Here is a 25326-nt window from a genome sequence, read left to right as displayed (position 1 = left end):
GGCGCAGTGGTTGAGAATCTGCCTGCCAACGCAGGGGACACGGGTTCGAGCCCTGGCCTGGGAAGATCCCACATGCCACGGAGCAACTGGGCCCGTGAGCCACAATTACTGAGCCTGCGCGTCTGGAGCCTGTGCTCTGCAACAAGAGAGGCCGCGATGGTGAGAGGTCCGTGCACCGCGATGAAGAGTGGTCCCCACTTGCCGCAACTAGAGAAAGCCCTCGCACAGAAACGAAGACTCAACACAGTCATAAATAAATAAATAAATAAATAAAAGAACGTGAATTTCTTAAAAAAAATAAAATAAAAATAAAAAATAAAAATGGCAAAAAGTATTGAAAGCAATGGTAAGATTAACAAAATCTTGGTAGATAGCAATATGCTTAAATGTATTTTCTTTCTTTAATATCTTGGATGTACCAGCATTTGACAGTAAATTAAGAACATCTGACTCCTAGGTTCTAAAGTAATTCTAAAAAACAAGTACTAAGAAATTAAAATTTGAATGCAATGTTTGATAATGCTATTCTGCTTTGCTGGAGGTCAGGAAATGAGCAGCCTTTCCATTTAATACAAAACTGGATTACACAGTTTGGTCCAGCATTATGAATTTTTAAATATTCCACAATTTTATTTTCCTAACGTTATAGGACAGTGCTTTGTCAAGTTAACAGTGATAAAGTACCATTTTCTAAAACTTCCATTTTGTTAAGGATCAAAAATTTTGTAAAATACTATTAAAAAAACACTGCGGCAATGTCCAATTGCTATAAAAATTTCTAAAGGCTTACTCTCAAGTTCTGTACCTTTTTCATTGCTGACTAGTCACAAATGCTCTGGAAATACATTTTTGAGTAGTGTTGCTTAAAGGAAGAAATGGTCAAAACAAAATGAAACAAAGAAAAAGGATGTTTTCAAAAAACTGAAGACATAAACCAAGTTTTTCTTAAAAAGCATCCAAATTTTAAGACTATATAAATTTAATATATAGTTTACCAAACTAATGGAAAAATGTTCATGAATTACCTATAGTTCAGAGTCATTAATATTATCACTTAAATTTTTTTAACTGAGTTGACATGGAGAACTCTTATTGCAAAATTAGTTTATCAGATTCCTTATTTTTTCTTAAATTTATTTCTACTGTACTCCACACTTTCCTTTACTACAATAAAGTGTGAAGCAAAAGTTACACTTGCCAATGGTTCATGGAAGTGACTCACTGGGGTTAACTACTGTAACTGGTTGAAAATGTGCATTTTCACTTACCACAGTCCAGGATTCCTGATCTTTTGGCTCTAGAATTCCAGAATTAAAAATTTCTAATAACTGTTGAAGCCCTCCAGCAGCAACAAACTGTAAGCAATTATGAGAGTAATGGTTAAGAGGAAAGAGCTACATAATATAGTAAAGATCTGCTTTTTGATTCAGTAACTGGGTGTGTGTGTATGTCTGTGTAAGTAAAATATTATATATCTTTCATTTAAGAAATTATTCTTTGATTAAATAACCAATATAACGTCTATACAATAAAGTAATAGCAAACAACTAATTTTTAAGAATTTTTTAGAAAGATTCTTATAAATATCTATATACATATCTTTGTATTCCATTAACCATTTAATCCCAGGCACTGGGATGTCCTAACACAGTATTCCAATGAAGGAGAAAAAATAATAAGTGCTAAAAATAGGAGCACCAAAGCATTAAATAATCTCAGTTTATTTATTACTGTGATTAGAGTAATACATAATTTTTAAACTATGCTTTATTTAAATGGTAAGTTAGTTTAAAACAATAATTATGGTAACTTCTGGTGGAAAATTAGAGATAAATTATTTTTACCAATACACTGCAAAACATATATGATCAAACCTTGCAACTCCAGGAATTTTTACTATTTTCCACTTGATCCTCACTTGAATCATCTGAATCTGGATAAAGATCACTATAACTTCCCTGTGGGAATGACAAAAATAAATAAATAAATAAGGAAGGGTGGCGGGAGAATTAAAAGATAACGTACTCTAGAATTTTGTTCCAAAGAGAAAACAAACATTTAATGATAATAATGGAAAAGCAATTACCGTTGACTCTCTTCTTATTCTTCTGTTAGGTTTTCCCAGTGCTTCAATAATTTCCAGGGCATATAATAGCTTGTGAGCACTCTTAATTTTGAGCAGTTCTTTCCAATTAAGTCCATCATTACACTTAAATTAAAAAAAGAAACACAGGTTTCTCCAACCAACTTATTAACAGACACCCCCCCCAAAAAAAAACTAAAGAAAATGACACTATATAAAAACTCAAATATTACATATATATTGAAATATGTTCAAACAAGTGAAGACCAATTATATAATTGGTACTAATCATATGCTTAAAACACCAATTATTCATTAAATTTTGTTAAAATTAATACACAACAGCAGCATAGGAAAAAACTATATGTTAACCTCCACAACAGTTGAGGTAATTTGCCATCTTCCCAATGAAAAACACATTGCAGCATAATTGAATGTGTGAACTTTTAAGGATACAAAAGCAGTACAGTGTGTATTTAATATTTATGACACCTACTCATTTAAAAAGTCATATACAAACACATAAACTTTAAAATATTGTTCTTTTCTACTCGCAATTTATGAAAGTGTTATTCACACTTATGTGCATCCTTGACAACGATATTATTATTAGACCTACAATGAGTCACCAACCACCATTTTCTAGGCCCATCTTCTTCACTTCCAAGTCATTTGAAATACAAGACCCTGAGAGATCACATAACAACGTCCCAAATCATAGATAACCATTAGCATAACATTAGGACGTTGTTTTTCCATTAGTCCTATAGGTGTTCTGTTGGTATCCCCACTAAGTAACTCCTTATTATATAGCTTTTAAAAATAATCTTTAATTTGAACAGATATCTTTACAAAGATATATAACACTTAATACATGTGAGGTCATGCCTCTGGGAATATTAATATGTATTAAATTTCTTTGACTCCTTTTTTCTCTATTTCTACCAGTTGACTTGTATAAGCAGCCAAAACAAGCACTGAAGCAATGTCATTAAATCATAGGGTATTTTCTCTAAACATTACTTTTTGTTGTCAAAAACAAAGCAATATTCAGAACATTAAGTAATACGAAAAAACACTAATATAAAGGCAAATTCACTGTTTTCTAAAGATAATTTTAGAGAAAATCCTTGCCTTGTATTTAGCCCATATTATTCAATCTCACTAATAATTAAATATATGAACATTAAAATGAACTGGCACTTTTTACCTATTAAATGGGCAAAATTTTACTGAGGTTACCAGTCAACAAGCACTCTCATACACTACCAGTAGGAATGTAAACTGGTACCATCCTCCAGGGAAGTAAAAATATTCTGTGGACTTACCTGTTCATCTGAGATATTCTGGAATGCCATCAACATGTTAGGACATGTAGGAAGAAGCATCAGTAGCTCCCATACACGCCTAGAGAGGTTTTCTGCATGAAGATGAAGTTCTTCACATCTTAAGCTCTATACAAATAAGAGCAACTGCTTATCAAGACAGATCAGTTTTTTGCAACATCTAAACTTAAGTTTGATCTGCATAAAATCACTAATTATCATATTTGATAATATTTTTAAATCTTACTTTAAAAGTGAGAATAAAGCATTTGTTACACAGTAAATAAATTTATTCAATAAATTTAGTTATGTCAAAGTAGTGGTTTTTCAACTTGTTACTGAACACTTTCCTGGGAAAAAGTGATCTGCAAGTCTGGCCACTTACCTCAGAAAAACTTTTCAAACACAAGTGAAAATGTCTGTTTTATAAAGCCATCCAAGTACATTTCAATAAGACTATCATCTATTTCTTCCCTGCAGGTCACTATTCTAAGAATGACAAAGACCTGGTAAATTAAATCCCTGACCTTACATTTGGGAAAAGAGTACACCTGTTTCTCTTATTTCGCTAATCCATGCCTTCCTTATATTCCAGTCTCAGACAAGCAGAGATTAAGAGAAAAGCAAACAATTTTTAAAGAACCTACTTTTTTCCATTATCGTTTGTTAAATTTGAACTCTCTAAGTTACTGAGATAACAGTAAGCTAAAGAATATTACAGAAGGTATGTAAGAAATAGGCAAGTTTCTTTTTTTTTTTTTTTTTTAATTAAAGCACAACCCCAAGAGGTAAACAAGCAGCAAAAGCTAAAGCAGCAAAAGTTTTGGAATTTTCCAGACTATGAATTTGTATAGTATTATTCTACTACTAGCTGCCGTCATAATGATTCTGAGGTATTATACAGTATAAAAGATGCCAAAGGAATCTTCTTATACATCTACAAAAAGTAATTTCGTTCTTTCTGTATAATGGTATAAAGCTAATATACTTTGAAGGCAAGAAAATTTTAGAGACAAGAGTTTCAAAGTAAACTTTGCTTTTCACGGCCTGATGAAGAAAGCGAAGCAACCCAAGTAACACTTTTAGTTTATTTGGGGACAAGGCACTGAGAGTTCTTCAGTAAAATAAAATTCATTCCTTTGTAAACATCCAGTTTAAAAAAGAGAAGGTGGGGAGAGAGGGAGGAAAGGAGGAAGGGACTGAACTCTGTGCAAAAAATTATTTGAAGGAAAAGAAAATCTCCCAGGTGTACAAGACTATGTTCTACATTATGACTGAAAGGCCCTACAATATGGGTCATACACAGTGAAGATCCTTTTATTCTTCTGGTAATCCTCTTCAAGACTGAACCAGTCTTGTACAACAAAGAAACTCCACACCACCAATGGCATACTTGTCACCAAGTTCAATAATATAACTGCCTAAAAATAAATGCTTTCTCTCTGGTTTAGGCCTCACATGGACAATTACAATGACCTATTAACTGGCTCTTGTACCTCTGGTCTTTGTTTTCTCTACTATAATCCTCCACACTAACACCAAAACTTTGTTTTTGAAAGTCCAAAAAAGATCTCATTTTGTTGTTTTAAAATCTTCCATGATAACAGCCATCTATTTTACTAAGAATAAAAACCTCTTAAGGTCCTTTGTGGTACAGGTTACAATCTCCCTTTCTGTCCTTATATTTGAATTACATCATACTCACACTCCCAATTTTTCAATCATGCCATTCACTTTTCTGTGACTCTGTAATGCTTCTCTTCCTTCTTTATCAGCAGTTGGACCCAATTTAAACAACTCCTCTTTTGCAGAAATCTTCCCCAAATTTTTGTTTCCTGCTTATGTTCCCATAACACACTGTGTAGAACACTAGCACCCTCTTGGAAAACTGGGAAATTCTTATAATTATCTTTCTCTCTTTTAAACTGGCAATACACTGCTGACATGAAGTAAAAGGTTATTAAGTATTTATGGCATAAAATTTAACAGGTGAGGAAATGAAGGTTTATGGACATTTATTATTGATTATTCTGCTTGAACAAAAAGGGGATTTCTCAGGAATTTAAGAGTGTGCCACCACAAAAGAAACCAGGTTATGGGGAACAGATGACTCAATTTGGTCATTCATGACCAAACACATTCTGGAAACATAGAAAGAAGCCACTTAATAACATTGTTGGGAAAGAAAGAACAGTTAGCCTAACATAAGGAAAGTCATAAAAGCACCACTATTTTATTTGCCACTCAGTCTCAAAATAATGATTCTTCCAAGAAAGATGGTGCCCTGAAATAGAATGGCGGCAGTGGAAATAAATTAAGTGGACAACAGGTCAAAACAACATTACGTGTGGTAGATTGGATTAGGAGTAGGGATAGACTCAGGTTCAGGAAGAAGAAAAACAGAGATGGCATCCAGGTTTCTGGCTTGAGCAACTGGGTGGATTCCATTTGAATGAAGAAGAATGGATGCCTGTGGGACATCAAGTGGAAGCATCAAGTAAACAACTGGATACATGAGTTTGGAACTCAGAGAAGAGGTTTGGTCTGCAGAACTAAGTTTGTGAGTTATCACTAAAAAGATGTTATTTAAAGTCAATTCTTCCTTGGACTAGTACATTAGGTTCCTTACTGCTTTTCCTATTCTTGCCAAACAAACCTATTACCTGTAAATCAAAAATCAAAACATGTCTCTCTCTCTGCTTAAAATACTTCAATGCTGTCCACTTTACTTTGAGTGAACTGGAAATAGCTTGCCATGGCCAGTTTGACTCTTTATCTTTTCATTTCATTCCCCTCATTTTACTCTCCCACTATCTTCCACACTCTACTTACCAGCTCCCAAACAATTCCCAGACCTGCCTAACTTCTTCTTGTATCAAGGGCTTCAGGAATCAGTTTACTCTATCCAGATCATTCCTCATCCACTTCATTTAGTAGGCTCCTTTTCATCCTGCAAGCTCAGATTTATATGGTCTCCCTCAGAGAAACCTTCTTTGACCAAATAAAATATAAACAGTCTGTCTATCACCAGTCCTTAATAATGGCAAGTCGTAGCAACTATCTTTACCTGAACTATTTATCTGTTAGTTTACTTGAAACTATCTGTTAGGCATGTCAATTATCTGTCTTCCCCACTGGATTCAATGAAGGCTGAAACTGTGTCTACTTTGATCCTTGCAAACAGCACGCCTGGGATATTAGGCACTTAAATAGTTAATGAATTAATAAATGGATTCCTTGGTTTTATTGCTTTTAAGAGATTACTGAGAAAATTTTTTCCATTCAACAGAAAGACAAAACAAGATTTCGTGAAAATGAAATGATATAGTCACCTCACTATCTTCAATTGCCATTCTTCCTGAGGGTGGTTTAAATGATGCGAGCATCTCTAATAAATCAAAAAGAGTAGTTAAATGAGGTTCTTGTAAAAGCAAAAGCATCGGAATGTTGTCCTTCTGAGGGGGTGGTAGGCAAGATGCTGGCAGCTGAACACCTTCCCCTTTCCGTTCTCTCCTTGGTGCACCCAAAGATACAAATACCATCTATAAAAACAGGAGAAACGGGGAAAAAAATCAACACATAATTAGACATATCAAGTTTTTGGTTTAATAAACCTGTGAAGTGGAAAATAACTTCCCTTACAATTTTAATATAACAAAAGCAGTAAGAACTGTTTTTGAACTGTATCTTCAACTAAACAACTATTGACTGTAAGTCAACAGATGATTAAAACTCAAACCACATTTATGCGTACCTGCATATCCTTAAAACCAAGCTCATGAAGTGCTTTCTCATCATAATCTGTTGTTAATTCATGTCCAGATGAAATCATCCTGACTGGTCCCATAAGGCCTCCTTAAAAACAGAAAACATAAGTGAACTTTCTTATAAGAGTTAACTTACTTGCCAACATGAATACACAGTTATAGCAATTAATTCCACTGGACATTAAGCTTAAACAGAATTCTTGAGCACAGTGCAAACAGGGCCAAGCATACTTCTTATATTATTTTCTGTTGTCTGATGTTAGCCTTAGGCAGTAAAAATTACAAGAAAATCCTCCTTTAGCACCACTCTAATAAGATCAATTCCTGCTTGCTTAATAATATGAAAATTTTTACAAGTAAAGAACACTACAGTGCTTTCTGGGAACCTACAGCGTTTCCCCTTAGCAATACATGCAGGAGAAACAGATTCATTAATGCCTTAGTTCACAAGTAACCAGCATGTATTTATAATGATCGAGTTTTCTCTTCCCTGTTACTACCTATCAGCACAAAATAGATTATAGGGCAGAAAAAAAGTTCTGACAAGAAGAGAAAAAAGATGAGCTACAACATTCTAGATTACAGTAAACTCAACGAACTCAATAGACTGAGGCAATTCATTTCTAGAATGCATAAGTCCTCTTTGCTTCAACTTCATTTCCCACCATCGTCCCTACCAAAATATGCTTTAGCCACCCAAGCATGTTCTTTCTTGAAAGCATCAAGCATGTTCCCATCTCAAAGGTTTAAGATGCTCCTCCCCAGGAATGCATATGGATCATTCCCACAGTTCAAGTCTTTCATCAAATGTGAGCTCTAAAAGGCCTTCCTCCTAACTACTCAATCTAAAAAGCCTCATCTCGCTATTAATCCCTTACTCTGCTTTATCTTTCTGTAAAGCACTTATTAGCATCTGATATTATATTTAAGTATCTGTCTCTCCCCCACTAAAAAAAACCAACCCAGTTGCACAAAGGCACACATGTATTCCCAGCATTAGAACAGCAGGCATTCAAATTAATTATTGTTTAATCCATGAAAAAAAAATTTTTTTTAAAGAAAATGCTTGACAGAGGAAGAAAGTTAAGCAAAATGATGAAATATCTGATGAATAATTAAACTCAAATATTGTTAAATTTTATTAACTTAATGTAGGAAAATTCCATTGGATAGGCACTATCCAACTATTTTCAGGAATGAGTGAAGCACGATTACTGCTTTCCACAACGACCCATAACGTTTTACAATTACGTTTTCCCTCCACTCAAGTAAGAAAATTCTACCTGAAAATATTTCAAACACAGGGAAGGAAAATGGGTTCCTCCAGTAAGATTCATTTCAGTATTTTTCCTTAAATGTAACTGTTGCGTATGGGACTTCCCTGGTGGTCCAGTGGGCAAGACTCCATGCTCCCAATGCAGAGGGCCCGGTTTGATCCCTGGTTGGGGAACTACAACCCGCATGCATGCCGCAACTAAGAGTCTTCATGCCACAACTAAGAGTCTGCATGCTGCAACTAAGACCCGGCTCAGCATGCATAAATAAATAAAATTATATATTAAAAAAAAGTATAATTGTTGTGTAGCAAAATTGCTAATTGTTGTGTAGCTAAACCTATGTTTTTTTCCCTTCTTGTTATTTCTAAGCCTAGAAACCTTGGCCCTCCCAAAAGTTTGATAAATTTTCAATCCTATATCTTCTGAATTTTCCTAGAGTTTACTGTGTGTATGCATGCGCATGTGTGTATAAAGAATACTTTAAATTCATCCTGAACATTAGAGAGAAACAGGGTTTTTCTTTCTGCCCCTAAACCGAACATCTCATAAGACTATTTCTCTGCTATCTATTGTGATTTAATTAACACTCTTTATGAGATAATATTGTAGTTTTTAAATGTATAATAGCTAGTACTGAAATTCATCTATTATCCTTTCAGGTTTTCCTCTCAGAACTTCTGATATTGTTTAGTTTATTCACACAGTTTATTATTCAGAGTAGTTTCATCCAATTCAAAGTAAAAATTCATTCAGATTTAGGTAAAATATATTAAGAAAGAAATTAACTTGGCATCTCTACAATATTTTATATAGAGATGCTAGGTATAATCACTTATTCAAGTGTTGATTTATTTACATATCTCAAAAAAGTTTTATTCTCATATATTCCACAAACACGTCACATTAAGAGTACCCTAACTAGGGACTTCCCTGGTGGTCCAGTGGTTAGGTTCCGCCGCTTTCACTGACACTGCCCTGTGTTCAATCCCTGGTCAGGAACTAAGATCCCACAAGCCACGTGCAGCAAAACAAACAAACAGAAAAGTATCCTATGGTTTTTAAATTGCTACAAAACACTTGATTTCTTTAGTTTCCTATTCATCATTATATTACCCTCAAATTATCACTGAGTTCCCTCTTCTGACAGTAATGTTTTATCCAAATCATTTAAAATTAGTGCTTAAGAAAAACATGTGCTACTAGATGAACAGAAACTCTATATTAAACTTCTAATACTTCAGTAGATTTTTATTAATAAAATTTCTTTTCTATGTTATTGAGATAATCTAATACAATCTATGACTGTTGATCTTTTTACAATAGTGAGATAAAATATGCTTAGTCGTGATGTATTGCTAAGATAATATGGAGTTGATTGGCTTCCCAGTTTGTTAGAGACCCTAAGCATGTACAACTTTGTTACAAAATAGAACTAAGATGGCTAGCAGTTTACCTAGGATTTTGGACTCTATTTGATATGTGAATTAGGCCTACACATTGTGTACATATCAACTTTCAATTATAACAGCTGAATTGGTTTTTACAGTTAACTGAGCAGCTTTCTATCTTCTGCTACTTTTGAGAGGATCTTTTTTAACCTAAGAATTGCTTATTCCTCAACAGTTCTCGAAAAAGTTGCTATCTTTAAAAAATTTAATATCGTTTTTGTTTTTAAATTAATTTATTTTTTGGCTGCGTTGGGTCTTCATTGCTGTGTGCGGGCTTTCTCTAGTTGTGGTGAGAAGGGGCTATTCTTCATTGCGGTGCATGGGCTTCTCACTGCAGTGGCTTCTCTTGCTGCGGAGCATGGGCTCTAGGGGTGCACGGGCTTCAGCAGCTGTGGCACGTGGGCTCAGTAGTTGTGGCTCCCGGGTTCTACAGAGCAGGCTCAGTAGTTGTGGCACACGGGCTTAGGTGCTCCGCGGCATGTGGGATCTCCCCGGACCAAGGCTCGAATCCATGTCCCCTGCACTGGCAGGCAGATTCTTAACCACTGTGCCTCCAAGGAAGTCCCCCAAAATTTAATATATTAATGCAATGAATGTTTCAAAACAAGAAAAGGAAAAAGAAATCTTAAAACTTCTTAAGTTATGATGATATATTAAACAACACATATCTAATTTTTATCCTCTGAAGCTGCAATAAAGTAAATTTTAAAGATTTTACAAACATCTGACAGGGAAAAAAAGGGAACAGATAATAGCAAACAAGTTTGCAAGCTGGAAATCAAATGCACTTACAGTAACCATCAAGACCTCAAAAAGATAAATCCTAAACCAGACACAAATTTATAATCCATAATCTGACTTATACTGATTTGGCACAGGAACAAGATCAACACCTGACAAAGGAGGGGAAGAGAAGAGGGATCGAAGGGGTAGAAAGAGAAGGAAAAGAAAAAGAGAGAAGAAGAAGAGAAAGAGAAAAGGAATAAAGGAAAAGAACAGCACCTCAGTGATCTATGAGACACTAACAAACAGTCTAAGATACATTTAATTAGAAGCCCAGAAATTATGGCGAGGGGTAAGGAAAAAGAAAAAAAATATTTGAAAAAATATATAATTGCTAAACCTTTTTCGAATTTGATAAATGTTACAAATACACAACAGACCCAAGAAGCTGAACTAAACCCAAGCTGCATAACACAAAAACACCGGGCACATTAAAAATCAAACTGCTGAAAATCAATGTTAAAGAAAAATCTTTAAAATGAAGCACAGTTAAAAAGACACATTGTATACAAAGGATGAAAGACAAGAAAAACCACAGACTTTTCGTCAGAAACTTTGCAAGCCAAATGATAATGGGAAATTTTTTTATTAAGTCCTGAAAGAAAAAAATTTCTTTACCTAGAATTCTATACCCAGTGAAAATTTCTTTCAAAATTGAAGGCAAAACAAACTTTTTATTCAAACAAAAAAAAAACTTGAGATAATTCATCACCAGATCTGCAATGTAAACATTTTTAAGGGAAATTCATTAGAAAGAGGAAGAAAAAAGAAAAGCAAATGGAAACTTTTCAATCTATACATAGGAATAAAGAATGCCAGAGTGGTAAATATAAGGTTAAAGAGGAGATGAGATTAACATAAAATAATTAGGTAATTAGCTAAACATTCTAATTGAAATGCGGGCACCATCAGTCTGGATTTTTAAAGATTCAACAATTAAGGAAAGAAAAACCCCAATATTCTCAAAAAAATATTTCAACTAAGATAACAGGAGTACCCTGAGGACACAAAACAGATGTCTGATATTAAAAGCATGACAGCAAAAATGAAAAACTCAAAAGAATTGTAAAATAAAGTTGAGAACATCTCTCAGGAAGTTAACACTCAAAGAAATGAACCATAGGAAAGAAAAGATAAGTAAATTAGGAATAGTCCAAGAGATGAAACATGTAGATAAAGAATTTAGAGATAAATGATAAAACAGAACACAAGAAGACTAATTCAAGAAAATTTCCCCAAACTTAAAGATACAACTTGCCAAACTAAAACAGACCTCTAAATATTAAAGTACCCATTACAATTGTTGAAAACAGATCCATACTCAGGCCTAGTATTGTAAAATTTCAGAATATTAGGAACAAGAAGATTCATTAAGCTCTAGAAGAGGAAAAAAAAAATTGGATGTGTAAAAAAATATCAGAAATCTGAATGACTTCATAATTCTAAACAGCAATAACAGAACCACAAAACACAATGCAGTAATATCTCTAAAATTCTGAAACAAAATTATTTCCAATCTAGAATTCTATACCCAGCCAAATCACCATTTAAAGTAAGAGAAATGTATTTTTGATCATTCAAAGACTCACAAACTTTACCCCATATCAACATTCTCTCAAGAAGCTACTGGACAATTGCACTGTATTCCAGCCAAATAAAAAAGTGAACCAATAAAGAAGGTACGGAATACTGGAAACAGAATAGTCAACATAGGAGAGAGACAAAAACAATTATGAGGATGATAAAGGAGATCCAACTGCTGTGCATCAGATGTGAAGGATAGTCAATAGGATCATTGTGACCAGAAAAATGTATTACTGAGGGCCACACGACCAAAATCTCTGCTTCCTTCATAATACCTTCTCTATCTAAGGAAAGAATGGCAAGTGAACCTGGCCCAGATTCTTATCTGAACCCGGACTGTCTTTACCAGTCATGTTCACTACCAGAATATGACAGTGAAATTTCTACTCTCACCTTCATGTCCTACTGCTTAAATCAGCAGAAGACATTCATATTACCTTACAGAAGAAATTCTATTTTGATCTATTCCTGAGAGCTAAAGTAGGTCATGAAGAGATTAGAAAAAGAAGAGACTCTGTGACTGTATTTCTGTTGGTATTTCAGCATCTTGTCAACATTACAGCACTAAAATATGTCTTCACTGTGCCAAGACCTAAACTTGAGAATTTTCTCAGTGATAACCTCAGATGAGGCTTTACACAAATCTTTAGAGAGGGTGAAAGTACACCCTCTTTAGCTTGTGTTCTTCTGTGACCTAACAAGGCAGTACTCTCTTTTCCTTAATCCATCAAGTTTGTGCATACTTATCTGTTTCACAGAACTAAATACATTGTTTAGGAATATATACACTGGAGGTAAAACTATAAAGAACACCAAAAAAGAGTAACAAATCAAGACAGTGTTATGGGGAAGTGGAAAGGATGATATCACGGAGGGACACACAACTAGCTTCTAATAATGTTCTACTCCTTAATCTGAGTGGTAGGTACATTGGTGGTTTTCATTTTATTATTACTCATTTCATATTCTCTTTATGTACAATATATTTCAATGTTAACAAAAACATACTTTTTGATCTCAAAATTCCATACCTAGGTATTTAGCCAACATGCATTAGATAATGTATGTATTAAGGATACTATCTATAACACTATAATATCAAAAGAAAGGAAACAAATGTCCATTAATAGAGAACAGGTAAAATAAATCATGGTACCCACCATACTACAGACAATGCAGATCTTTAAAAGAATGTGGTAAGTTTCTATATGTACTAATATGGAATGTTCTCTAAGATAATATGAGCACAACAAACAAGGGGTCAAGAGTATAAATGGAATGCTACCATCTGTGTTTGAAGCATATAGCTGACTCCTGAACAACAAAGGTTTGAACTGCGCAGACCCATTTATAAGCAGATTTTTTTCAATAGTAAATACTACAGTACTACATGATTCTCAGGTGGCTGAGTCTACAGATGCAGAACTATGGATATGGAAGAACTGCGGGTATGAAGGGCCAACTACAAGTTATACATGAACTTCTGACTGTGTGGAGGGTTGGTGTCCCTAACCCCCACATTATTCAAGGGTCAACTGTATATATACAAATATTCTTATATTATAATCTTATTATCTCTTGAAAAATACCTAAGAACATTTGCCTCAGGAAAGGGAAATGGGAGACTCAGGGATAGGGGTAGGAGGGAGACTTTTCAACCTCTATTCCTCTAACCAAGAATACTTATTAATTATTCAAGAACAAAATTTAAGATCTGATATACTGGGACTTCCCTGGTGGTGCAGTGGTTAAGAATCTGCCTGCCAATGCAGGGGACACGGGTTCAAGCCCTGGTCTGGGAAGATCCCACATGTCGTGGAGCAACTAAGCCTGTGCACCACAACTACTGAGCCTGCGCTCTAGAGCCCGCAAGCCACAGCTATTGAAGCCTGCACACCTAGAGCCCGTGCTCTGCAACAAGAGAAGCCACTGCAATGAGAAGCCCGCGCACCACAACGAAGAGAAGACCCCGCTCGCCGCAACTAGAGAAAAGCCCGAGCAGAGCAATGAAAACCCAACACAGCCAAAAATAAATTAATTAATTTTAAAAAAGGATCTGATATACTTTAGAAGACACATACATATACTTTCATCTTAAGCATGGTGTAGCAATATTGTTGGCTCCTTACTAAAACATGCCAAAGAATTATCATTCTGCACACAAGCAGGTTAAAAGTCCTAAAAAGAAGCTTTTAAAACTTTAAGACTTTTTCCCCTAAATATATAGTTAGCCTGTTACAATGTCAGACCTTTAAACTGTAATCAACAGCTTTCCTGGTTGTTCCTCTGTTTAGCTCCTATTTTATGTGCTATGGAAAGACACTACAGATGCACCACTGGATTAACAGTAAGGGAAGAATCAAATATACCTATCAGGCCCACATGAAAAATTTCTTAATATGATACTTTTTTGGAGGTAAGGGGAGATGCACAGATGGAACTTAATGATGTATTGTTTTCATATGCTTCAAAACAACAACAAAATATATCAAAATAGAAAAAAAAATTCATTGGGTAAAATTGGGTACTAGGTAGTGTATGGACACTTAAACTTATTAGTTCCCACACTGCTTATCAAATAACCTCCAAAAGTAGAATTTTTTTTGAGAAAAATGAGGACAAGTGTTTGCAAATAACATCTTAAAAAAAAAAAACTTAACTCTTGTCTAAGAATCAATGGCACCATACCAAGGGTATGGGAAGGCATGGCGGGGGGGCGGGGGGGGGGGGAAGGGGCGCAGGGAGAGTCATGAACATGGTTGGTAGTCTTCAAAGAAGTAAAGGTGTGAAGTCGATATATAATAGAACCTAGAAAATATGAAAATTTGAACTGATGGACTTACCAGGAAATTCTCCCTTTCGGCTGCTTTGACCAAACTCCTGAAGCTGAGCTTGTTGATTTATTTGTTCTTTCTGTAAATTTTCATACCAATGAGTTACTTCAGCCCTAAGATCTGCTACCTGGTCACTAGGATACATTTCAATAGTCATCTGAAATATGAGATGCAACCATTTAAAAATACAAAAAGAACATATATTTGAACTGGGAAATGTTATCAATTTGGAAACTAAAACTATGTAACTACCTTGTCAGGGAGTCCAGCTGGCTGGCATACAACCCTTAATGGCAGGGACTGTTTGTCACTCAGTGCTTTCAAATGACTACTAATACCCGTGCCTTCAATTTGCCACTGTCTGAGATGATATGCAAACCTAAAACACACAAAAACCACACACAGGAAGGATATCATTATAAACCATTTTAATGTTACAGAAATTTTTACTACTTTACAAAATGAAAGCACCCACAAAAGGGTCCAGTACATTCCAATTTACTCTACAACATTAAGTTTAAGTTTGGATTCATCATATTGAATCAAACTTAAATGTGTAAATATAGCTAAGAGCTCCTTAAAAATTAGTTTCTAACAAAAATTACTGAAAAAAAAAAAGGACCCATTAGGAACACTTTTTTTTTTTTAAAGGTTGGCGGGGGGGACACAGGGGAGTAGCAGAGGCAGGAGGAATTTAAAGAAACAAACTAATCCGGTAAGTAAATGGCAAGCTGTCATTCCTATTTTCAAAAGAGGAAAAAAGGTATTAGGAAATATTTTTCAAAGACAGAACTGTATTGTAGTAAATATATGTTAACCAGCCTAACAACTTGAGAGCCGATTCCATGACTGCTAAAATCATAAAATGAGTTATAAAGATTAATATTTCAAAGGAAACAGGCATCTAGCATGACACTCACTAAATATTAATTTTCTAACTTATTTTCAGTTGTTGAAGACAGGATCCAGGGTACCTGAATTTAGTTAAGAAAAAATTATCAATGTCTAAAACTAATCAGCAGTTCTAGAATAGAAGGAGGGCAAGTAAGGGAATAAATGTACTTGATTTCCTAGAAGTGATCCAATGTCCAGCTTCTACGAGCAAAACAGTCATCTTTTTGGGCCTGATTATTTTTTGTTATGAGGGGTCTATCTGGTGCAATGCAGGATGTTTGGCAGTGTCCTTTACCTACTATATGCCAACAGCACCACCTTCTCCCTTAAGCTGTGATAATCAAAAATGTCTTTAGGCATTATCTAATGTACCCTGGGAAACAAAATCGTTTCTGGTTGAGACCACTGTTTAAGACTATAACCTTAACTCTTTTTGAAAAGAATACCTCTTTTTTTTTCCTTTAAAGAATACCCTTTTAAAAAGACATTTTTATTTACTCTTTTAATATTAGGAATACATAAACACAACAATTACTTTATATTTTCATTTTATAAATGTTAGGCAATTTTAAATTAGGAGTAGCAACCCTTTTAAAAAGACATTTTTATTTACTTTTTTAATATAAGGAATACATAAACACAATAATTACTTTATATTTTCATTTTATAAATGTTAAGGCAATTTTAAATTATGGGTAGCACTAAGCACATTAAGCACCTGAAACTGTACAATGATACTACACAAGGATTTGCATGAAAATTCCTAGATAATTTTTAAAACTAGCTCTTAGCTTTTGAATATTCAATTCTGTTTCCTAGTTTCTTTACTTGCCATCCACAAAATAGTATTTATATAAATTATTTAACACCAACATTAACTTTTAGAGTAAAATATAAACAAATACAAAGACTTCTATATCAAGGATACTATAATCAATTTTTTTGAGTTAGAAAAAAGTTTGTACATCTGAGAAGGAATTTTTGAACTGAAATTCATTAAACTTATAAAACGCACCATTGAATCTTAGGAAAAAATTTGTTTTTAAAAAGACTTTTAAAATAAGTGCTTATTTTAAAACCATTGGTAACACTGTATGAGGACTAGGGGCTTGAACCAAAAGGACCTTTTTGGTTTGTTTGTAGGCCCTGCAGCATAGAGAAAATTTTAGAAGAATACCTATCATATCATTAAGAGTAAATATCTCTGATAGGAAAAGATAGAGACTTTGATTTTCTTTAGTATTATCTTAGTGTAATATCTGAATTTTATGAGTATGTATTAATTTTTTATTAATTTGAGTAAGACATATCACCACATTTGCTTTTTTATTTTTAGTTTTTAAAGTGGTCAAAATTATGAGGCAGTGTGAAGTTTCTGTGCGAAAAACTCTAGCGTTCCCTTACACATTCTTTAAAAACACAAGGAATTAAGTAGAATTTCCACAAATTATAATCATAATCAAAATAAAGAATTTTGCGATGCCTAAATGTTTTAAAGCATGGAGCCATGTTATTTATAAGGAATGTGTAGAAAATCTTTATTCAGTATTCTCTGATATTTTAAACAAAAGGTCAATATATACAAATTGTATAAGTTTTTCATTATCAAACTGAGCTCTAAAGTTGAAAGAAGTTATTAATTTTAACAATTTTTTCCAACAGTTCTTTGTACTTTTACATTTACTCATGATTTTTAACAAACAGAATTTCTTAATTAAAACTATCTACTCACCTTTCAATTCAGTCGATATATTCATAAATGTTAATTTGCTTTATTTCTGTATTACACAGGGTATGTCTAAATTAATTATACAGATATTCATTAACACAGAATTTTTTGATCATGTTTCCATGGTAAATGGAAATTCAAAATTAAAATACTGTCTCCTAGTCCAGGAAGAAAAAAAAACAGCAAATGAAACAAATGACTCAACTTGATTCAACTATGAGAGATTATTTGATGTTCTTGGTGAGGGTTTTAGTGAAACTTTTTTTGGTAGTGGTATTCTGCCATTTCAATCATAGTAATGCTTTCTCAGAGATGGAATTCTGTCTAGAGATTCTTATTCATGCATATCTTCTCAGTCTTATGATTTTTAAAGCTCTGCAGTATTTACCAGGAACCTATATTGCCTATTCCACAGCAAAATGGTACATATCATGAATAAAAATTACTTCCATTACTAACCCTTCACTTTTGGTAAGTTATGCTTTCTACCTGCCCCCAAGAAAACCTTTAGTTTAATTTTAAGAATATTTTGGACATATCAGCATAAAAAAAAAAGCCTAAAATTCATTCTAATAATGTGGTATTAAAAAATTACCTTCTCCTAAATGCTTCCAGATGTGTCTTCAGCATAAGGAGTCCTCTTTCTATAACAGTGAGACTTGAGTGTGATTCCTGTTCAAGACTGCTAGAAGCTATCATAAGACTCTCCATACACTTACTAATAAATTCTTGCTCCTTCTCCAAACCCGTTTTACCTGAAAATCAGATGTTTAGATATGTATATCAATCCTATAGTCTTGTTTAGCTATATTAAAGAAAACAAATTATAGCTAAACAAAAAATACTTACATAAAAAATTACCTATCAGACAATATTTCAAATCACTCACCATTAATATAATAGGAGTTAATATACTGGATAGCTGCTCGACTGACATCCCCAGACTGTGCTCTTAAAGCAATGCCCCAAAATTGGTCCATACCACAAAGCTAAGAAAGAAAAATATGACATCTATAAATGTTATTATTTGTCAAACAATGTAAATTATTAGAAGAGCAGTTACAAATTTAAAAGGCATTCAATATCAAAGTTTTAATATCCTATAAAATATTTAAAAGGCAATTCCTAATTACTTAGTGTTATTAACTAATATTTAATAATAATAAGGATAAAAGCCTTGGAAATTTCTTCAGTCACTGAAACATACCTGTACTTGTAAAAATACTTAGTTATAAATCATCTAACTATGTATGTGTATAATGTTTAACTCAAAAGTTGTGACTACATAGTGGGAAAAACTCAAGTCCTCAAAACATGCTACAAAGTAATAACAACACATAATTATTAGCATAACATGTTAATGCTTTCATCCAACTTATTCTGAAAAAGTCACTGCTTTCAGGTATTCACAGAAAATTAAAAAGATTCGCTAACCGAAGCTGACATTTAAATTTATGACATTAACCATGAGATGAAAAAAAGTTTTCACTGAAAATTACAGAAAAAGTGGAGAGTGAAAGTTCTCAAAAGTTGAGCACGGTGAAGAAAGATAACCTTCTGATAGGGGACAGAACACCTTTAGTGTTCATATCATCTACTTAAAAAGCAGTATTATCTCAAAATTAGAGTATGACTACTTGGGTAAATCAGATCTGTCTGGTTATCTGAAATTACCAAATTGAAACTTACCATAGTGCTATCAAAGTAAGAGTTAGGAGCAAAAAATTAAAAACAAAAACAAACAAACAGAACAGAACACTATTCAAACCAGGAAAGAAGGTAGGAAGATACTATGAAAGCATTCTAAATACAATTAAAATTATTTTTTACCACATAGATTAACATCAGTTTTCTATTATAAACAACCACTAAAGAAAATTAATGAAAAATGTTAGTGGATACTGCATAAATCAAAGCTATCATTAATAAACAAATGTCCAATAAGGAAGACTTTCAAATAACAATCTGTGTTAGGTGAGTTTAGGAATAATGCATTCAACAAAATCTTGCAGCCACCCAACTAGGCAAATGGAACTCAGAACCAGAGATAAGACTAGCAATTTGTGACAGTCTTCAGTTAATGAACTCATCATCAAGTCTCATGGTCAGAAATGATTTAGGTGGACTCCATTCCAGAATAGAAGTTACCAATAGGAACTCTGGAGTTGCCCAAGAGCAACGAAAAGCTTGGCCACAACAAATGGCATGAAAAACAGATTTTAGACAAATCAACCTTCTACTTAGCAAAATTCTTTACTAATCAAGGAATGTATAATAAGTCATGTTAATAGAGTTATAGTTAACATACAATATTACATTAGTTTCAGGTGTACAGCATAGTGATTCAATATTTTTATACATTATGAAATGATCACTGCAATAATAAGATCAATTACCATCCAGCGCCATACAAAGTTGTTACAGTATTATTGATTATATTCCCTATGTGTACATTACATCTTCGTGACTTACTTATTTCATAGCTTGAAGTTTGTATCCCAAGTTTTCATTATGTACAACCAAGGTTATCTTTAGTAATGCAAAATTATCAACTTTGCTTTATAAAACTTTTTAAAACCAAAAGATAACACTTTTTAAAACCTTAGAATAAAAGTCTGCATAGTAAGTAAATTCAGTGCTTGGTAGACTATATAATTCAATGATCTAATTTGAGGAACAAAAAAAAAAATTTCTACAAGCTGACCTAATAAAATGACAAACCTAAATCCATACCTCAGAGTTTGAACCACCATCATAGGCACTGGTAGCCAATCGAGCCAAGTTACAGAGATGCTGAAATAGGTTTAAGCCAGTCATGCTAATCGTTTCAGGTTTTAGCTGGGGCATCTTAAAAACAAAAAAGTTTTTAAGGAAGTTTAGTATGATAATTAAGTTAGCAGATTTCATTTTACTGGATTTAACATAACAGATTTAAGTTAATAAACCTAGTTTTACTAAAAAACATTGCAGAAAAAAACGTATCAACTGAGATTTTTAGTGATAATTTAGAAATAGATAATAATTTAATGAAAATTTTATTCATGACATAAGTGAAACCTGTCTGATACGTGTTTCAATTTTTGAGATGTACATCGACCAAAGGAAATTTTTAAATTTTATTATTTATTGTATGCCTACACTACACACAGTTATAAGATGTATAGCCACATGTACAGTTTGTGTATAAGTTAGAGCCTGAAATTAAGATAACTGAAGGTCTTTTTGTAGCTTTGTCTTGGATCTATTAAGTGATTTAGTTTACATTACCAAAACTCATTCATATGTACTCAATTCTGTCACAGAGACTTACCAGAGAGCCTTTATAATCTCAAATATTAGCACAGGAATAATAAAGTCTATTGCTTTATTATCATAAATGTTTTAAAATTCAAATGGAAAATTATCACCTGAACCAACTGTGGCACCTGATAAATAAAAACAAAAATTGGATAGACGAGTATCTTTAGTATCATGACAGCACTTCCTAAAAACGCCTTCCCAGAAATCTACAAATCTGAACATTGGCTTATATCTGTGGGAAGACTGGCTAAAACCATACCATTTAAGGAAAGACCTTCAGAATACTGCTCTCACACTAGTGGGGTGGGCACCACCCTTGAAAAATTGAACTACAATGTTACTCATGATTTTTTAAAATACACACCAAAAGCCCCCACATTTCTTATTAGTGTTTACCAAGAGTTACTCTAATTACTGTCAGTTTAAGTACTTGAGCTAAGGAACATAACATTTTTATAAATATAAACTAAGTATTCATTTAGATATAAACACTGTAGAGGACAAAATTAAAGCAAAATCTAAGTGGCAAAAATTATATAAGGACTGTTGAAAAGCAGTATATTTGTCTAGTTTTTTTAAAAGTATTTCAAACAGGAAAAAATGAACATTATAGTTTACATTTCAAGAAAGAAAAAGGAAATATAGACAAACAATACAAACAGTCAAGAAATAAAATTACCTTCTCCAGGAAAAGATGTTTGTAGGTTTCCATTCCCATAGCATGTTGATCTTTACTTCGAACTTGATTTAAAAACCAATGGAGTGCATCATCATAACACTCAGAATCTTCTACTAAACAATGCCATAAAATATCAACTTGCTCCAAACTTAACCCTAGATAAAAATTACAAATTTTAAATCCTGGTACATACAACATTTTCATCCTAATTAAATATACTAGAAGCACCAATATATATAGAAATATAAAGGCGATATTTCATAGCATTCTACAAAAATTATTTCATAAGAGATTTCATATAATTTATGCTTTCAAATATAGTTAAATATACTCCATATATAAATCATCTAAAAACACATGACTTATGTAAGTATCCTAGAAGAGTCATTTGTTCTGGAAAATCATTTTCCCTAAAATATGAACATATCATTGTATTACAGCAAACATGATTAAAGGGAAGTAATTCCCAAAGTCCAGTTAGTTCTAAGGTTTAAGGGTTAAGAATAGAGTGGATACCATGTCATGTTCAAAGCTCATTCTATGCACATAGGAGATAAACAATAAATGCCAATAAGCATTATTTCTGAAAACTATGAAAAAAGGGATCCTTATGATTAATAAAACAAAAGGGAACTGACTGCCTAAAACAGAACAGCAACACATCAGGGGATACAATTAGCTGAGAAGCCAATGTAATGAGACAAAATCTGTATAGTACTTTGATCCAAGTATTAGATAATTCCAAAGTATGGCAGAAGGAATCAGAAGAACTATTCAGAATCAAAGAGAAGGCATTAGGGCAATCACAAGTCTGAATATGGATAAGGTAGACAATCCAAAAGGGTAGAATAAAAGCGTAACAGGGGATTTCTAAAGTATATCATAAGGGATTCTAGAGCCTAGGCTTATTCCCCAGAATCAGAAGGCATTTGAATAGAAGATAGAATCGTAAGAACCACCACCCCCCGCAAAAAGTAGATGAGATTCAGAATATGAAAAACACCTCAGAAAGTATTCCATAAGATGTTATGGAAAAACCTGAACAGAACTTTTGGGCCAACCCAATATTTACCTAGTACCAATATCAGTCTAAAGAGTTTAATCAGAAAAATGTATCCAATCAGTTTCTCACAAAAACAGTTAATGTATGGACTACTTGTTCTAAGAAGAATTTCTGCCCCTGGGAGCCAACATAAAAAAACTAGAAATAACCTTTAGTGTATATTATAACTTAAACACATTAAGTAATTAAGAAGAGAGATAAGTGAAGATAGGTAAAAATAGGTAAGAATCTTAAAAAAAAGCATCCAGGTTAATTATAATAAACAAAACCAAAGTGTATTCATAAATGGCTATATCACCAATTCACATTCAATAGGCAATGTATAAGCTGCCGTTATTGTTTTAAGTTTTTAAAGGAATACAGTTATTGGTATATTAAAAACCTGTATTAACTTATCAAATATAACTTTGGAGTAACCATATTATACCTGAAAGGAACTGTGCCAGTTAGAGAAGTACAATTATGATGTGTGATAAGTGAAGTTTTCAGTATGATTCTATATGTACAGTAGCTATTGAAAGCCCATACATACTGTGTATGAATACATACTGTGTTCACTGGAATGGGAGCAGCAAAATAAGTAATTCATTACTCAAATACTGAAAAGAGTGATTAACATTTTCCAATAAAAATTTATACTCAACAAACATGAAACTTAATGGTCATGTGAAATTATTTATGCTGACAATACTTGTTTTGGCTTGACTACTCCATGTATAAGATTTTTAAAAATATTTTATATTATTTGTTTCTTGTATATTATGAGTCATAATGGGTGTAATAAATGACCTAGTAATAGGAAACAAAAGTTTCCTATCAAAAACAGGTGTCTTCATTTTGATATCTATTGGTATCACAATGTTAGTGACATTTATTACAAACAGCTTGACTTAAAGAAGAAATTATAGACTTAAACAGTAAAATAAATGCATGGCATATCTCAAGCATATATGGGCTTAAGAGTCATGAAGACATCTCTCAGGCTAGCAAAACACTCACCAGTTTGATTATATTAACCACAGCTAAAGAAAGAATGCCCTTCTAACAAATGAGGTTTGTTGACAGGAACACACAGAAAAAGAAGTGTGTGGAGCGTGAAAGAAAACACAGTCAGTCTAGCAAGAGGAAAGGAGCTCTGGCCAAGAGAAATCAAGCTTCCTCCTTTCTTGTGAGAATATCTAGCATGTGGATTTGGAAATGGTCCACACTCTGAATATACCAGACCAATCTCTCTGGTTTTTCTTTTTTTTTTTTTAAGATTAACTGTTAATGAAATTGAGTTTGAGATTCATCTAAATAAAACTAGGGTCTCTAAGTCTCTATCACCTATGAAGCCAACCAATTTTGGATAAGATCAGCCCTGATAATAATATGCAGACAGTGGCTGTTTCCAACCGGAGTGAAAGGAATATTCTATAACCAAAGGTAATAAAAAATACAGTCACTCTAACATGATATGTTCTCCTATCCCAAATATTTTGTTCCTGAAATGAGTCATTTATTCATTAAGAAACGGGCACTTTCAGAGCCTGAAACAACAATGTGTCAGTGGCGAGTTCCCATTGCCACACATACTGAGAAGACATTCAGTACTGAGAATAATTTGATCACCACAGAAATCTAAAGGCGTGAGTACATTTAACTGGACTCTTTCAAGAGCCAAGGAAGATCTAAAAACTGATTAAAATACTGATTTAAAAACTTACTGAAATGATCAGGAGATCCCAGAGTTGAAAACACGCAAGTTAAGAACTGAAGCCGCACTTGAACTTCGGCACTATGGCTGTACCTGTATTTAAAAAGTCATTAAAATAATTAACTGAGAGATCCTATTTCTTAATTATTTTTAAAGATTTAATGGTCCTAATCTTAAATTACACGAAATAAGTAAAATTCCATTTAATAACATTCATAATTATTAAATATTTTAATTATATCTTTGGTTATACACAAAAAAATGGCCACAAAGCCAAATGTTACATGTGAGATTTGTTATTTAATATTATAAAAATCTGCAAATTATTAGAACACATACTTTCAAATTAGATAAGTAGATAAGAACTCAACAGTGGAACAAAAGAAATGTCATTTTAAAATTATGCAATATGTACATAAATTAGAATAGCTAATAAAAAACATTTCCATCTAGAAATGGCATGTTTCATTATCATTGTCCCTCCAGGGATAATACTATATTCCTTTAACAAAAAAATGTTAATAAAATATCATTTCCATAAATCTAATTCATAAAGAAAACAGTGGATACAAAATGAGCATTTTTGAATGTTATTTCAAATCTAAGTAATTGTAATTCATGTGTACAAAATTCAATGGATAATTTAAGAGTTGCTTCGAAAGCTTGTTAAGTAGGTGATTTCACGTGGTTCCCTGGGAATTCAGTTAGTAGGCATTTGCAAAGGAACAGCATTTTAAGAAGCAAGTGTTGGTCTGTGGTGGAAGAAGGGTAGGAGATGGGTCTAAAGAGGTAAGCAGGGGCCAAATCACTGCCAGCATGAATCTCAGAAGAGTTTGATACTGTTCTGGACACATAAGGAAGTCA

The 25326-nt window shown here is 33.2% G+C and overlaps 1 protein-coding gene and 1 long non-coding RNA gene across 15 annotated transcripts in view; one reads left to right on the top strand and one right to left on the bottom strand.

Annotated features, from left to right (window-relative positions):
- Window positions 1-25326, bottom strand: part of USP34 (ubiquitin specific peptidase 34) — a 231515-nt gene that overhangs the window by 80974 nt on the left and 125215 nt on the right. For 13 of the 14 annotated variants that reach the window (XR_014253950.1, XM_082426527.1, XM_082426526.1 and 10 more), the window contains 13 exons: window positions 24473-24555; window positions 21704-21858; window positions 20458-20571; window positions 18614-18713; window positions 18320-18479; window positions 15354-15480; window positions 15111-15258; window positions 7163-7263; window positions 6741-6950; window positions 3412-3537; window positions 2087-2209; window positions 1875-1958; window positions 1269-1355 (listed from right to left, as the gene is read on the bottom strand). Coding sequence is in view for 13 of the 14 variants with exons in the window: in XM_082426527.1 (XP_082282653.1) it covers window positions 1269-1355; window positions 1875-1958; window positions 2087-2209; window positions 3412-3537; window positions 6741-6950; window positions 7163-7263; window positions 15111-15258; window positions 15354-15480; window positions 18320-18479; window positions 18614-18713; window positions 20458-20571; window positions 21704-21858; window positions 24473-24555 (1618 nt within the window). In the remaining variant the exon portion in view is untranslated. The remainder of the gene's footprint in view (window positions 1-1268; window positions 1356-1874; window positions 1959-2086; window positions 2210-3411; window positions 3538-6740; window positions 6951-7162; window positions 7264-15110; window positions 15259-15353; window positions 15481-18319; window positions 18480-18613; window positions 18714-20457; window positions 20572-21703; window positions 21859-24472; window positions 24556-25326) is intronic. The other variant, XM_082426532.1, reaches the window with a different exon arrangement.
- LOC309643713 overlaps window positions 7281-25326 on the top strand; it is a 129826-nt gene continuing 111780 nt past the window's right edge. Inside the window, exon 1 of the long non-coding RNA XR_014254020.1 lies at window positions 7281-11503. This is a non-coding gene — a long non-coding RNA (uncharacterized lncRNA). The remainder of the gene's footprint in view (window positions 11504-25326) is intronic.

The sequence above is a fragment of the Balaenoptera physalus genome (genome assembly GCF_965194825.1).
Source record: "Balaenoptera physalus genome assembly, chromosome: 15".
Lineage (NCBI taxonomy): Eukaryota > Metazoa > Chordata > Mammalia > Artiodactyla > Balaenopteridae > Balaenoptera > Balaenoptera physalus.
This window is presented reverse-complemented; position numbering and strand designations above follow the sequence as displayed.